The sequence below is a fragment of the Eublepharis macularius genome, chromosome 4 (genome assembly GCF_028583425.1).
Source record: "Eublepharis macularius isolate TG4126 chromosome 4, MPM_Emac_v1.0, whole genome shotgun sequence".
In the NCBI taxonomy this organism is placed as follows: Eukaryota; Metazoa; Chordata; class Lepidosauria; order Squamata; family Eublepharidae; genus Eublepharis; species Eublepharis macularius.
The window spans coordinates 59,158,776-59,175,044 of NC_072793.1; the positions used below are offsets into that span (position 1 = coordinate 59,158,776).

General features: G+C 41.3%; 1 protein-coding gene across 3 annotated transcripts in view; it reads left to right on the forward strand.

The window, feature by feature from the left end:
• The first annotated feature begins 6,329 nt into the window (after window positions 1–6,329).
• The window catches only part of FBXO38 (F-box protein 38), a 35,366-nt gene continuing 25,426 nt past the window's right edge, over window positions 6,330–16,269 (forward strand). For 2 of the 3 annotated variants that reach the window (XM_054978265.1, XM_054978267.1), the window contains exons 1-6: window positions 6,371–6,720; window positions 9,063–9,245; window positions 10,626–10,759; window positions 12,860–13,023; window positions 14,107–14,272; window positions 14,778–14,915. In XM_054978265.1, coding sequence (XP_054834240.1) covers window positions 9,118–9,245; window positions 10,626–10,759; window positions 12,860–13,023; window positions 14,107–14,272; window positions 14,778–14,915 — 730 coding nt within the window. In that variant the 5' untranslated portion in view covers window positions 6,371–6,720; window positions 9,063–9,117. Of the gene's footprint in view, window positions 6,721–9,062; window positions 9,246–10,625; window positions 10,760–12,859; window positions 13,024–14,106; window positions 14,273–14,777; window positions 14,916–16,269 lie in introns of all 3 variants that reach the window. The other variant, XM_054978266.1, reaches the window with a different exon arrangement.

The window sequence follows — 16,269 nt, forward strand, 5'->3', positions numbered from 1 at the left end:
TGTCTTAATGCAAAAATATTGTCTAAAGCAGTCTGTCTTGGTTCACAAACAGAATAAAGTAAATTCCACTTAATTTTTTCTCTTCGTTCTGTTATCAGCAGAAACCACCGTGCACTGCCTTGAGGAAATGGTTTCATCCAGATTTTTAAAATCTCATCTTCTTAATAAGATTGATTTCCCATAATTTAACAGTCTTTGTTAAAAGGCTATTGGTTCTAAGATACACATCAAAGCAAATGTAAGATGCTCCCTAAAATTATCATTATGAATTAGAGGCCTAATTTACCTTGAGGGTAAGATGGGGAAGAACTATGTATGCGCCTTGGTTAAATCTAGATGGATAAACAGTTGGAAAAGTTCAACCTCCATGAAATGTCTACTTTTGAAATGTTTATTTTTGAAAAATATCTTCTAATCTAATGGGTCATCACAAAACACTATTACAATACATCTCAGAAGTTTGTTTTATGAATTCTATACACAGAATTATTTTTACAAAACCAGTTGGATGACAGTAACTTTCAGAGAGAATAATTATCTTTTCTCAATCTGTACATCAGCAGCTTTCTGAGCTTTGGGGGGCAAATGGAGGCATGCAGGATTTTAGACAACTCCTTCTCCCCACTTGTAATGGCGTCTTCTGACAGCCACCAGAGGACAGTTTTTAATATGCTCACAATGCCCTGGGAAATAAAATAACAGATCACTTATTTCTCTCTCGACTCTTCAAAAATATACCTAACAAAATTAAGCTGGCTTGTCTGGAGTGCTGTTTATATGTCCTAATTTTTTGCTTGTGGCTTGTGCGGGAGGAATTCAATTATAATGTTACATACTTGGTGGGTGGTGGTGGATTAAAGGTCAAGGATCACTAACTTGCATTGCCATTATATTCCCTCTCCCACTAGTAGATGAGTTACCAAATATAAGAAAAAATATGTTAATAGATGACGCACGCTTGACATTTGTATATGGTTCTGTTCTATGGCTTTAGCCTAAAGTTGCCCTAGACAAGTTAGAACCCATGCTGTTGGGTAAGTGGCTCTTGGCAAAGACCTATGCAGATCTGAAGTGCACCCCCCCTGCCCCCGCAGGAGCAGGTGTGTATTTAGGTAAAAATAAAGGAATTGTGTAGCAAAAACAACAGAGGCTTCTGGTCCCATAAAAACTAACAACTGCTGCAACACTGTCACCTACTGGAGAGATGAACTTTCTAAGGAGGTGTGAGAACATTATTCCCTGTGGGCATAAAGTCCCCATTATTCCTTGTGGGTAATCACTGTCCCCATTAATCCCTGTGGGCAAATCTGCTTTCCATAATTTCCTATAGGCAAGTGTGATCTCCTTTATTCCGTATGGGCAATCGCTATCCCCATTATTGCCTGTGTGCAAGTGTGCTTTCCATCATTCCCTATGGGCAAGTGTGGTCTCCATTATTGTCTATGGGCAAGCGCGGTCTCCCTTATTTCCTATGAGCAAATGTGCTTTCCACTATTCCCTATGGACAAACGTTCTTTCCATTGTTTCCTAAGGTCCAGTGTGCTTTCAATTATTCCCTATGGGCCAGTGTGATCTTTCCCCCCATTTTATTAACAGTTTTATATAATTAAAAACAAACCTAAAAAACTCTACAATTACACATGTACTATAATACAAGCAAGAAGAAAACAAGTAATCAACATTCAAAAACATACATAATACAAAAATAAACATAATACAAAATTAACCCTCTCTCTGCTAAAATGCCCCCAGAACAGTGCAAAACAGGCCAGAACGAATAGTAAAGAAATGCTACTACAAAAAAAAAAACAGTGGGAAGAATTAAAGACACTGGAGAACAATATATTAGAAATAAGAATGGGGTAATGTTTTAATTTTATTAACCTCTTTCCAAACTAAACTCATTTTCAACAAAAAATAATTTATAACAGTTTCTAAGGCACATCAACCAGCCTAATAGACATAGTACATTGTCGTAGATGGCAGTGATGTACCAAGCTACAAAAGTTCCACAGAACACACATTCCATTACCGATTCAATTCACTGATTTCATGCAAAAACAGCTTGGAAGGCTACTTCTTGGTTAACACCGACCAAATTCCAGGAGCAACAGAACTAACAATGCTGCCAGCCACAAAAGTCCCTTTCCACTACCCTTTTCAGGCAATGTACTATTTTGCAGAAGGATAAGGTGGAAAGGACATTTCCCCTTATTTTGTATGGAGTCTCTGTATTTAAAATTTTATATTTTATATATTCCAATAAAGGCTTGCTTGACTGCTTGACTGACTGACATTTTCCCTTAGTCGATACCTGCCACAATGACAGATGCCACAGGAGTCTTCATATACTGTTAAATTTCATCCACAGCTTCTCTGGGTCTTGACAGAAAGGAGAGAAAGTTGAGTGTCATCCACATATTGGTGACCCTCATCCAAAATCTCAAGATGATCTCCTTCAGTGGTTTTGTGTAGATCTTAAAGAGCATTAGAGACAAGATGGAACCTTATAGTTTGATGTTGCCTCACTGATTCTTCCTTGTTCATGTATATTCTATTTTTATTTGTATGTATTTCCAAGTTTGTGTTAATATACTTTAAAGTTTGTTTTTAATGTTTTTGACTGTTGGCTGCTTTGCGGACCCTACATTTGGTAGAAAGACAACATTGAAATATTTTAAATAAATAAATAATAGTAGCCCATAGACTAGTGGCCCAGAAGGCATGCAGACTTCTCCCAACAGCATCTCTTGAAATCTCCCTTCCAGAAAGGACTCAAACCAGTTTAGCATAGCACCAATCAGGCCTATCTCTGCCACGTGTTTCTGAAAGATTGTTACCCAAAAGGCTACCTGTGTCTGTACTCCTTTCCTTAATGAAAGTAATCTGAACATGTCTAGGGTGCAGACCAGAAACCAAAGCATTTACATAAAGTGGGGCTCTCATCCCATGGAGGGTGCTATTCTTGCTACTGAGGGAAATGACAATGGGGGATGGGGGGTGGAGGGGAGGGAGAAGCCTGGGCTTGCTGCCTCCAGATAACTCTGCTAACACAGTAGGGGATTAACCAAACAAAAGCATTTACAATGGGGAATTAACCAGATACAACACTTAAGGATCCCCTGGTGATGAAGTAGAGTTGCTTGACAGCTGTGGTCAAATAGCTGAAAGGAAACAAATTGAAATTGAACCCAGATAAGATGGAAGTGATGCTGGTTGGGAAGGCAGAGATTTTGAAAATATTGTGCTTCTCATCTTCAATGGGGTTCAGTTGACTTTGACTGACTCTGAATCTGTTTGTCAAATATAGGGAGATGCAATGTTAGCTGAGAAGCATAGTTTAAAAAGACAGAGCCTGTGGAGATCACTCGTCAGAGGGTTTGTTAATTTCATCTTCACCTCTAGGAAGGCCTCCTCTAAGGCTCTGTCAATTTCACTTCTCTGTTTCTGTCTTTTAAAACTACCCTTCCTGGATAACATTGCATCTCCCAATATGTGTTCTTCATGTGTCAGATGTCTTGTGTAGGGAGACTCTCATTTAAGAGACAAGGGATTATACTGAATCCAGCACTGTAGTTAGAAAAGCAAGTTAATGCAGCTGCAAAAAAGGCCTTCTCCCAACTCAGGCAGGCCTGGATACAGACTAGCCTACCTTGACACAGCTGATCTGGCTACCTGGATACATGTCATGGTAACATCAAGACTAAACTACTGTAATGCACTCTGTATAGGAGATTCCAGCTGCTGCAGAATACTGCAGCTCATTTACTAGTAGGAATTAGGCAGAGTATGCATATTACTCCCATTCTGCAGTCACTCCACTAGTTACCCATCAGTTACCAGGCTCAGTTCAAGGTTTTGATTATCACATGGTCTTGGCCCCTCATATCTGCAGGACCACCTCTTCCGCTATGTTCCACCACGGCAGCTTCGCTCATCTGAACAGGGCTTTCTTCAGATACCATGGGGGAGGAAGGGAGAAAGCAGCCATGTCTCTATGGCTATAAAGCCTGAATGCCTTTGTCCTTCGTATATGTGAGAAGCTTTTTTCTTCTGCATATGCGACGGGGGGGGGGGGGGGAGGGGAGTGGTGGTGGTGGTGGTGGTAAAAAAATCCAAACCTTGCCTCTAGAGTGCTGAATTCCACCATGGATGCCCTGGGTCCATTTTTGGAGTTCACTGACCCAGAGTTTGTGAAGCAGTGGGTGAAAATGACCCCATTTGTGCATGTCATCTACTTACATCTTTGTGGCTATGTGGAGGACAGAGCTGTGTTTGGGATATACATTTCCATATGGCCCAAGTACCTGGTTCTAGGTTACAGTGGCCGTTTTCACACAGCCATGCGCCCAGAAGATCGCGCGAAACTCATAGCATAAGAGTGTCTTCCTAGCACAATTTCCCGGTACGATCCCATTTAACGGTGCTTTTTCTGATGTCATCGGGTATTTAAAGAGTATCATGCCAGGAGATCGTGCTAGGAAGACGCTTCATGCCGTGAGTTTGCATGACCTTCCGGGGCACATGTGAAAACAGCCAGTGTTAGCAAATATGAATGCTGTGCTGTCATAGGATGGCGTTGTCGACAATATCAAAAGGCACTGAGTACAGAAAGACAAACAGGGATGCAGTTTCCCAATCAGAGGACCAGTGTAGAGCATTCACCAGGGCAACCAATGACGTTTGTCTGCCATAACGAGGGCAAGAATCAGACTGAAATGGATCATCTTTATGATTTAGCAACAGGGGTGGACAAGGTTGCCAAAATAGCCATGGAAAATGGCTCTTCACTTCCACTGGTCCCATCCCTCTTCCAGCAACACTGCCTCATGTGGTGGAGGTTCACCAGCGAATGTGCTAATACGCAGGTATAAGCCAGCAGCAGCAGCCAGCACCACAGTGAAGCCAAGGACTATTGCTGCCTGTCTCCCTTGCCTCATCCGTTCCTTACTTGCTTCATAATTGGTCATCTGTGGCTGGTGCCCATGGTCAAGACTGATCGCTGATGGGATCAGTGAGGGGCAAGTGAGGCAAAGACAAGCCAAGTGAGGAATACAGGCTGCAGCTGCAGCACCCAGCTTTTCTGCACCAATATACCACTAGCTGATTCTTGCCTAGGTAGCCTTATTGTTCTGGTTGCCTGGGTGCCATTGTTCTCCCCACCTCAAAATCTGGCAAACTATCCTTTCCAGAACACACCCATAGCTCATCCTTACCTTTTTATGGAACTTGGCAACCTCATATTTCAAACAGTTTCTGTGCAATGTCTGAGCAAGATTTTTCTGCGAGGGGCACACCTGATATTTGTATAAACGTATGTCCTGTCCTTAAGTGGCTCCTAGCCATTCCACATCATGAAAAGCTTCAACTGCCTTAAAGGGACAAGACATTTTTTTCCAGAACTGTTGGTAACCCTACTCCAAGCCATTTTGTCTTTAATGCTTCCCACTGTTTTTTGTGGTACTAGCATTTCTTTAGTGCCCATTCCAGCCTGTTTTGTGCTGTTCCGGAAGCATTTGGGCAGGGAAAGGGTTAATAAAAGCATGCCAGTTTAGTGTTTTCTCTTCTCATATCTTTTTCTGCAGTTCCTTTAATGTTTTCCACGGTCTTCTGTGGTATTAGCATTTCTTTAGTGCCCGTTCTGGCCTGTTCCGTTGTTTGGCGGGGAAAGGGTTAATAAAAGCATGATTATTTCCATGTTTTCATTTGTAAAATATTGTTCTCCAGTGTCTTTAACACATCCCACTGTGTTTTGTGGCACCACCCTTTGTTTACTGGCTGTTCCAGCCTGTTCCGGCTTTTACTCGGTCCCCTTTGAATTGGCTCTCAAACCACAGACGAGTCAGACAGGGAAAATGCTTGGGGTGGTGGTGATAAGCTGCCTTTAGATATGCTGCCGCTAACGATCTTGCTCCTGCTTTATGGACCAAGTAAAGTTTCCAAAACACCCCCAAGACTAGTCCCATGAAGAGTGCGTTACCATAATCGAGCCGAGAAGGGACAAGAGCGTGGCTCGGTGTGGGTAGATCATTCTTCGGGACGAAGTTTTACAGTAGCCAGCCGAGAGTAAAGTCATCCAATCGGTGAGAAAAGGCACCTTTGCGGGATAGGCCATGATTCTCGCACAAAATCGCGATGAAAAGGACGTCGATTCCCGTTTCATGTACGTTTCCACACTCGGGTCCTCTCACGCTGTATGTGCAGGCGTGTAATCAACCGGAAGCGAGAGTGGCACGGAACGTTTGTTTTTCCTACCTCTTTGGAGGCCGGTGAAGAAGGTTCCGGAAGTGGCCGGTGATGGAGAGGAAGCGGAAGCGCTGTGCAACTGTGGGAGGAAGTGCCTCCAGTTGGAGTGACTTCTCTCTTCAGAGCTCCAATAACAGGCGGCTGTGCCGGGCAGGGCAGGTGAGAAGCGAGCCGGTGGTTTTGTTTTGGCAGCTTTCCCCCTTCCTGGGGCTGCCATAGTAGCAGCTGTCTCCGGGTATTCGGGCAGCTTCGTACCCGGACGCGTTTCCTAGCCAGGACTGCCCTCTGCCCTCCTTCGGTGCTTGCGGGGAAGAAGGGGAGGTGAGGGCGAGCGAGACCTCCCTATGCCCGGCCCGTCTCATTGCCGTCTTCTGGGGTCGGAGGTACGGGACCTTTCATGGGGCGCTTCCGACTGTGTTTGCTTTGGGCCGCAACCGAAGTTTGTGAGCCTGGGCTGTTTCCGGATGTTATATGGTGAGATGAGTACATGCGCGGATGAAAATGACTGTCAAGGGCTGGGGAGATGTGGGTTCACGTCCCACTTAGCCAAGATGTTTACTGCTGACCTTTTGTCAGCCTCTCTTTTCTCCTGTCTGCCCAACCCACCTCACAGGGCTGTTGTGAAGGCCCGGGGGGGAGGGGAAGCGAGAAGCTTCTGCCTAGAACTCTTTGGAGGAAGGATGCGATAAAAATATGCAAGCCATTCTATCGCATAGGAGGAAAAGGGCAGAAAGTCAAGAAACTTCCTCGCTCCCCAACCAGTGTTTTGTATTGCTTCCACTAGTCATCAAATGATTCCATGTGATGCCTCCCTGTTTTTTAATCCCCCCACACTTTTGGGGGGTTACATAGCTTCTGTGAATGTTTACCTGGCATCCCCTTATATATAAAAAATGTAGTGAAAACTGATGTGGATTCCTTGGTTCAAGAGTTGAGGTGGGGAGGAGTTTTCAGGATTATTACAACTAGTTCAGCTTGATACTGTGTCATAGGCCTCTTAAAAGGGGGGGGTTTTTTGCTTGCATTTTTAATTTTCCTTTGCTAAAATTTTATGCTTCTGTTGTATTCTTAAGAAGAAATGTTACAGATTTGAATAATTAACTAATATGGTATAGGTCTTATAAAACCTGAGCCACTGATAATCGTGGGAAGGGGGAGTATGAATAAAATGAAGTCTTTGCTTTGCTGAATGTATATGGGATTTACTTAATTTTTTTTATAAGAGATGACCTGCTGAATCCATCTAGTCTAGTATTATAGCAGCCAAGTAGTTGCCCAAATAGGGCATACAGGCCAGAGCCTTTTCACGGTGTTGTCTCCTAGCAGTGGTGTACAGAGGTTTGCTACCTGTAGATATGGAGGTTCCCTTTACTCACCATGGTTAGTGCACCTATCCTCCATGAACCTGTCTAATCCCTTTATAAAGCCATCTACTGCTCAATCCACCAGCAGTGAATTCCATAATTTAATCATTCATCAAGTATATAAGTACCTCTTTTTCCCCTCCTGAATATATTCCTTGGCTGTCCCCACGTTTTAATATTATTGGGGGTGGGGGGACTCTCGTTCTCTGGCTTCTCTGCCCTGGGCATAATTTTCTAAAACTCTGGCATGTTGTTCTCCAGTTGTTTTTTGTTCTTTTTAAACTGAAAAGTCCCATGCTTTTTAGCCTTTTCTCATAGAAAAGATATTCTAACACCTTAATCGTCTTGGTTGCCCTCTTATGCCTTTTTTCAAGTTCTGCAGTATTATTTGAGATACAATGGCCAGAACTGTACACAGTATTTAAAGGGAGCCTGCACAAAAGTTCTGTACAAGGCCATTACAATTTTGGCCATATTATTTGTAGTCTCCTTCCTAACAACCTCCAACATCAAATCTCCTTATTTTTACCACTGCAGTACATCAACTTGGTGTTTTCACCAAGATCTGTTTCCCTTTCAGTCATTGCCAGTTCAGTCATCATCAACATATATTTAGAATTAGATTTTTTGTTCAGTGCACATCACTCTTACCTGTACTAAATTTCATTTGTTGCATTGTTTCCCACTCATCCAATTTAGAGACCTCCTCTTATGCCCTCCTCTATAGCACTTCATAATCCACCTTGGGTTTTACTGTCCTGAATAACATGATATCATCTGCAAACTTAGCCACTACACTGCCCACCTGCACTTCCAGATTATTTATGAACAAATTAAATAGCAGATCAAATACTAGTCCTTGTGGGACCACCCAACTACAAACTTGCCTCCATTGTGAGAGCCAACCATTTATTCTTATTCCCTGTTTCTTGTTATTTAACCAACTTTGAACCCATAAGAGACCTTTTCCTCTTATCCCACATGTGTTGAATTTATTCAGTAATCCTTGGTGAGGTAATTTGTCAAAAATCTTTTGCAAGTCCATGGATACAATGTCTACTGGTTTACCCTTATCCTTATTCTTCTTAGCCTTCCCTTTGGAAACTTTCTATTTTGCATTCCCAATCACAATTTCATAAAAGCAGCTTAGAATGGATATTTTAGACTAAGTATTGTTGTCACTTTAAACAACAATTGTTTAAAGTTGGCAGCTGATTCAAAGAGTTTTAACTAAATCTTTTAGAGTTATACTCGAGAGATCTGATTTTCCTCTGACCTGAATGCTCCTTCTGAGTTGTGACTGGGAGGTTTTGGATGTACATCTTCACATAACTGTTTTTTAATTGTAGTATTTGCGTTTTATTGTTCTTTAAATTTCATGTTAGTGTGGCAAGTCTTGTGTATTTCCTTGAATTAAGATATTCTCCCTCATGTCACCGTTTTCTCTTTCAGATGCATACTGACTGTCTGTGAGCACTGACCCATGTAATTGGCCAACAGTACCAAGATGGGACCCAGACGGAAAAGTATGAAGATGTGTTCCACAAACAGGGAAGGCCCTATATGTACCAAAGTTGCTGAACTGAAGGACTATATGAACCAGCTTTCCCATGAAGTGCTATGCCATATCTTTAGGTAGGTAAGAAGGTATTTGTTGTTTAATTTCATTTATTTTAATACACAATAGTTTGACTTTATTCTCCATCTGCTCTGTCCTCAAAGAGCCACAGCTTTCACATGTGGATTATTTTGATATGTAAATGATTTTGAAAGATTGTTGAGAAGCTAATTTCTTCTGAAGGGTTACACATACTGATATTTTTAAAATTGCTTGTACTCATTATGAATTAGAAATAAGTTTTTTTTAAAGTATCCTGCTGCACCCATGAATCATTTATAATTCTTTATATGTAGAAGCAACAGATACTTGCCTCTTCAATACCAGATTGATATCAAGGAACTGCTCTGTGCTCTTGGTTGCCATGACATGAAAATATGTGTTAGAACTTATATTATGCTGTTAATAATCAGAAGCCTTTTATGTGAAGGCCTTTCAGATAGCAACTTTAATGTAAGATTAGCTCTGAATAATGATATCTTGGCTGTTGAATAGTCCAATGATCTGATATATTTGCAGACCTAACCCCCCCCCCAATGCTTACTCAGCAGTACTTTTTCTTTCCTCTCAACATGCATGTTGATTTTTTTTGGCTGGAGTACACAATACAGCTGCACTGGAGTTTAGAAGGAATCACGTTTCCTTGTTGATTTATTTAGTAGTTTGATTTTCCCCCAGCTCTTCCCTTCCAGAGAAGATTCAGCACAGCTAACAAAATCCATTAAAGGTTAAGGAGGCCCTGCTCTGAACGCCATCGGCCCATGAAGTGAAATCTGTTACCATACAAAGCAGAGTCTTCTTGGAAGTCCTCTCCTCCAAATTAAAACATCTCAGGAAGGAAATTCCACAACAGGCACAGCACAAAGCAGCACTGTTCCACTAAACGTATTGCAGCTTTAGTGAGAAATCATGGTTAAGAATGCATTTTTGTGATAGACCCATTTTTCATCAGGTGGGTGTTTCAGTAAATTTGACGGACTCAGGATCTCTTATATTGTTAAAATCTAATGTTCATCCCCCATAAACATAAGAGTTTACCAAAGATTTTAGAACACTGGATATTTGAGGTGTTTGCTGCTTGTTTACCCGTAAGGTAAAATTAGACATAATCTTATATTGCTTTGCCAAACCTTGTCATCTTTCAGATTTTACCGAAGTATTAACTAGAATTACATCTCCAGCCAAGTTACATTAATTGTTAATTTGACTGCCCTCAAAACAGTAGTATTGCAGCTTTCATTTCCATGCCCTTCTAGTAAGATACTACTTATATTCAATGCTAAATTTGTTCTGTTACCAGTCTCTATGAAGCACCATATAGATTTTGTGTATGTATGTACATAAAAACCTAGGAAAGAAGTCATGTGTTAATTGTCATTTCTCTTTTCTCTTACCAGGTACCTTCCCCTACAGGATATCATGTGTATGGAATGCCTCTCTAGGAAGCTAAAAGAAGCAGTGACCCTGTATTTGAGGGTGGTGAAAGTTGTGGATCTCTGTGCAGGCCGCTGGTGGGAGTACATGCCCACTGGTGAGTGCTGCTCTTTCACCGGTGCACTATGTTATATTGCTCTTGGCTATAATTGGTTGCTTTTATATAGCATTTCAAGAGCAAGGGAAGTTTGTATATCATTTTTATCTCTTTACATTTCTGTAGTACTTTCAGCACATTCAGGGTTTTGCATTTGTTTAGACATTGCATCATCTGCGGCAGTACTGTGTGAGTTTGGGGCTTGTTCACTCACTTCTTTGCCTTACACACTCCATTTACTTTTATGTCTTAACCAACAAATTATGTTTTGTGTTTTTTTTTCTGAACCAGAATTGTTAGGAATTAGGCCCAGGGTCTTGTAATATCAAACTGGCCTTTGATTCACCGTTTCATAATCAAGCTCTGAGTTAGTCAGGTAAGTCAGGAAGAGCAGGGAAATTGAGATGCCATTTGTTCCCCTTGCCACCTCTCTTCCTTTTGACATTTGGGGAAACTGACAAATTTGGATAAATAATTGTGTGTTGCTCTAGCTTTTTGGCTTCATTATAAAAGTAGAGATGTTTAGCTGTGCTACTCCAGTGAGTTTCGAGGATGGTGGAACAGGGGGTTAGGTAAACCAGACTTGTTTCTCCCCCCCTTTCTAGTCATTGGGCTCCCATCTTCAGCAGATGAATAACATACTCTGTGTTAATCCTTGAAGTGACAGACAGTAGCAACTTGTTTTGTTCCCTTTTGTAGCTGCAAACCTTTGGCGCAAGATCTATTTTCCCTAACTTGGATGCTCTTTATATTCTGCAGTCTTTAACAGCTCAATAAAAATCTCTTTTGATTAAGATGAAGTTGTGTCAGTTCTCACCCATGTGTCTGCTACCTGGTCATGTGCCAGAACTTTGTACATGCTCAGAGGCTAACCAACTTCCCCAATGGCTAATGGGCAGAAAGCCTATTTAAGTTGGAATGGTGGTGGTCTACTTAGGAGAAACTAGGGGATCAGAGGGAGGGAAGAACACATAACCCTCCCCCTCGGATCCATAACAAGAATGATCAAAGATTATCAGCTCCCTTCCTCTCCCCATTTTGGCTTGACTAGTTGTTGGTTAGGGGAATGTGTGCTTTTTATTAAGAAGACATAAATAATTGAGAGAAATCAAAATTGGAAGGTAAAGAGATGGGCAGGAGCAACATACTGTGACATTAGGAATATGAGGTACAGTTGTTAAAACCACATAGAGGAAATCCGGCATTCTATATAGTAGACGCAAGGGAACTGCCAAAGATGCTGTAGGAGGGGGGCTTGCAACAATAATGGAGGTGGTAAATACCTTTTTACTTTACATTGATAGGGGAAAGTAAATTGTACTCAGGTAACTAAGGCCAAGACAGAAGTGATGAGGCAGGGCATCCAGATTAAAAGATAAGGGAGTCAATTTAAGGGTTGCCTTAGATCAATGGGATTTGTTCCCTAGAGTGTTAAAGGAAGATACTGAAATCTTTGCAGAGTTTTTAATATAGTTTCTAAGAAGACAATATGTGGTGCCTGGCTTTAAAAGAGGAAAAAAACAAGGTTTGAGGAACTCTGAGGCAGGGGACCTTGCTTGAAAATGTAATATAGATGTGAGTATACAGTTAAGAATGTCAGTCGTCATAAGTTTGTGGGAGAAGAGTTTTTTGAAATCAGTTAACATGCATTCTTATTGAACCCTTTTAATTTAATCAGTCTCTGTGGGTTAAGTATTAATTTCCCCATTGAAGAATATGTGGTTTAAAAGTGGGTGCCTTTACCTGAATTATACCCAAATTAAACTTCCCCCTTTTGGGTTTTAGGATTCCTCTTAAAACATGACAAATCAGTCTTACTTTTTTTGTATGAAATTGTGTGGGGTCCCTCTCTCTTATCTGCTGAAGAATTCTGTGATTCTATGGTCTTAACTTTGAGCTTGAGAATAAACAACAAATGTTTTCTCTTTTTACGTATCCACCTGGTAGCGCATATTAGATTTAAATATCAAAATAATTCAACAAAAACAGAATGTGGCCATGTCAGGTCTCAAGACTTGTCTTCTGTGTATTGAAATCTGCACTGTATGTCTTCCTTGCACCTCTAGATACTTCTTACATTCAGATGTGTTGTCTTCCCAGGGTTCACAGATTCCAGCTTCCTGACCCTCCTGAAGAAGATGCCAGATATCGAACAGCTATATGGGCTTCACCCCAGGCATCTTGACAGGCGTAGAGTTCGTGGCTATGAAGCTTTTAGCATTCCTGGAGTCTTAGAGGCCTTACAAGCTTGCCCAAATCTGCTAGTAAGCATTATATATTCAAAACAAAAAAAAATGTTCATCATTGGCATTTATGATGCTTAATAATACTTGGGCTGGTAATGAGAGGAAGGAGAGCTAAACATGAAAAGACAGATGGTGCCTTATTTTATTGTTAACATTCAGTTCTGTTCAGTTAATTCAGTGTGTCATCTGAGAGCTGAAGCAATTGTAATTTTAAATTCAGCTACTAATTTACATGGCAGCTGCAGTGTTTTTCTATTTTAATCAGGAATTCTGCCCTAAAATCCCAACTACGTGTAACCACAGAGCCAAAATTCCATGGCTGAGATGCATTGCACAAAGATTTATCTGCATAAATTCATGTGATTCATGCACTTAACTTGATGTGCATCATCTGTGGATTACTTGCAGGATGAAACAGTTTGGGTCCAATGGTGTTGGTGGCTGTAGAACTATCAGCAGCTGGTTCTTTACAGGCTTACAGAAGGATTGGAAACTGTCACGTGACATTCATTCCAACTTTGACAACTTGAAGCCATTTTCACTTCCCCTTTAGGTTTATTAGCTGATGTTACCATGATTTTTTAACGCTAAAGCAAACACACCCAAACCTAGGTTGCTTATTTTTCAACTGCAAGGCCTAAAAAACTACTATTTTAAAAATTTCAGTTTGTATGTATTGTGCAGCAGCGACCCCATTTTTGCATTTGGTCTCTTGTGCAGTAATTGTAGCTGTGTGGTACCTTTCCATGAGAATGCCAAAACCCAAATGGCATCCTTAAAACATGGGATTATGTGATAGAATGTGTTGTTTTATCTGTATTCTTAAGTGATGCTGATGTTCTTGCTTTGTTCTTAATTATTAGCTTCCCTGGATTTATAAAAAGGCACTGGTAAAGCCCCCCCCCCATACCAATATAGGCTGATCAATGTCACCAGTAACTGCTTGAAGCACTTCAATGTAGTTTAAGTTTTTTTTTTTTGAAACTCATGAGTTTGAGGATCTCATATAATGAATTTTGTTGCTTCAGTAACAGTATGTAATCAAGAGGAGGCTTTGGGGGGAGTTACTTCACCTTCACTCAGTTCTGTTGTGTTGTGTAGGGTGTTGAAACTTCCCATCTGGAGCTGGTGGAAGCCATTTGGACATACATGCCACAAGTTCACATCCTCGGGAAGTTTCGTAATCGTAATGGTGCCTTCCCGATCCCACCTGAAAACAAATTGAAAATTCCAATAGGAGCGAAAATTCAGACTTTGCACTTAGTAGGTAAGAATTTAGCGAATCACTTATGTTTGTTCTTGGTAGATTTAGGGTCTTTTTTTTTTTTTTTGAAAAGGTATAAAATTTGACTGGTATATAAGAACACAAGAGAAGCCATGCTAAATCAGACCAATGGCCCATGTAGTCCAGCATCCTCTTTCCAACTGTAGCCAGTCAAATGACATAAGGAAGCCTCCAAACGGGGCCTGTAGACAACAGTCCTCACCTACTAACTGTTCCCTGGCATCTGACAATGAGAGGCATTCCAGTGTATTTATTCCAGTAATTTTGTTTATTCCAGATTGTGTTTTGCTGCATAGGAGTAGGAGTTTGAAGTGCGCACTCTCGTATATTCTTAGTTTTTAGCTGTTTTGTTTTCCTTGAAGTACAAATCCAAAAATATCCTACAGAAGTTAAAAACAGTATTTTGTAGGGCAGTAGGGAAATTTTTGTCTTTGAAATGTACTGTTGATCTTTGGACCTTACTTTGCTTTATATTCCTGTCTTTTAGGAGTTAATGTCCCTGACATTCCTTGTATCCCAATGCTGAGGCATCTGTATCTGAAGTGGGTGAGGCTCACCAAACCGCAGCCTTTTAAAGATTTTCTTTGTATCAGTTTACGTACTTTTGTCATGAGAAATTGTGCAGGTAAAAAGAGTGAACTCCTGTGACATTTACTTGAATGGGGGCTGGGGGTGGTGGCTGTAATACAGTTTTCGCACCTGCCACTCAGTAGATCAGAACTAGCTTGAATAGCGCAACTGTCTTTATGCTTGTTGTTTGCTCTTCTGCCAACTTAGTGCCACGGGAACTGACATTCGTATTTGGTGGGGGTTTTGGAACTCTTGCCAGTTGGGGATAGGAGTATATGTGAAAGAGGTCAGAATTCTGAGTAAATTACTCCTCTATGTGGTGTAAGTTTCTCTGATACCTATCCTGAAAATTTGTATCCTAACTCTTGGTTATATAAAATCAATCAAACAATAACAAATTAAAATAATATCGATTAAAATCCAAACATGTGCCAATTGGAACAGCCCACAGGAAAGAACATAAGCCCATCTAGAAATGCATAGATAGAAATATAAAAGCATGGATCCCGTGGAGGATTTCCACAGACAGGAGGGATTTCCATCCTTGGAGTATGACTTCCTCCTCCTCCAATTGCAACCCAAAATTCCCACCAAAATTCTTCTGCAGCATAGAGAAACCTTAAAAACAGAAGGGGGAGTCAGAGGGCTACCACAGGAGGGATAATCTGTGAAAATGTCTCCCCCCCCCTTCACCTACAGAAATCCTCTTTGGGATCCAGCCAAAACACTAGCCTGAGTATATTGTATTTTGTTTATGCTGGCAAGCTGTATGCCCATGTGAATATGGCTGCTTAAAATGTCAAAGTGTGATATGGCATAGACAGTAGGGATGTGCAATCCGGATTTAGCATTTGAGAAAAGAGCCAGATTTTTGCCAATCTGGCTTTCCTAAATCAAACCAGAGACTCCTGGATCCAATCTGGAAACCCAGAACCAGACTAGGTTAATCTAGGTTTATATGAGAAATTTTGCATCTGCCTCAGGCTGGCTCCTTCCTGGGCTTCTCTCATGTTTTTTTCTAAGAGGGGAGGGAGAGGAAGGGGGGGAGGGAGTTAGGCAGAGGCAGGAGGGAGGGGGGGAGGGAGTGGCCAGTATGCGCAGGAGCTCTCCTGTCTACCTGGCTTCTGTGAGTGACACTGGTCCAGTTGGGCTAAGTTGCAAGAGTGTCCTTGCTTCAGTATGGTTTGGCTAGAATTCACTGTTTTGATATGATTCTCTGGTTTGACATTGGTAGCCTTGCCTCACTTTGGCTCTGGAGAGACTCCATCCATTCCCTTGCTTCAGTTTGGTTTGGATGGAATTCTATCTTCTGACATGATTCTCTGGTTTTATGTTGGTCTTGCTTTGCTTTGGTTCTGGGGGGATTCCATTCCGTTGTTTCAGTTTGGTTCTGTTACACTTTCTCTGGG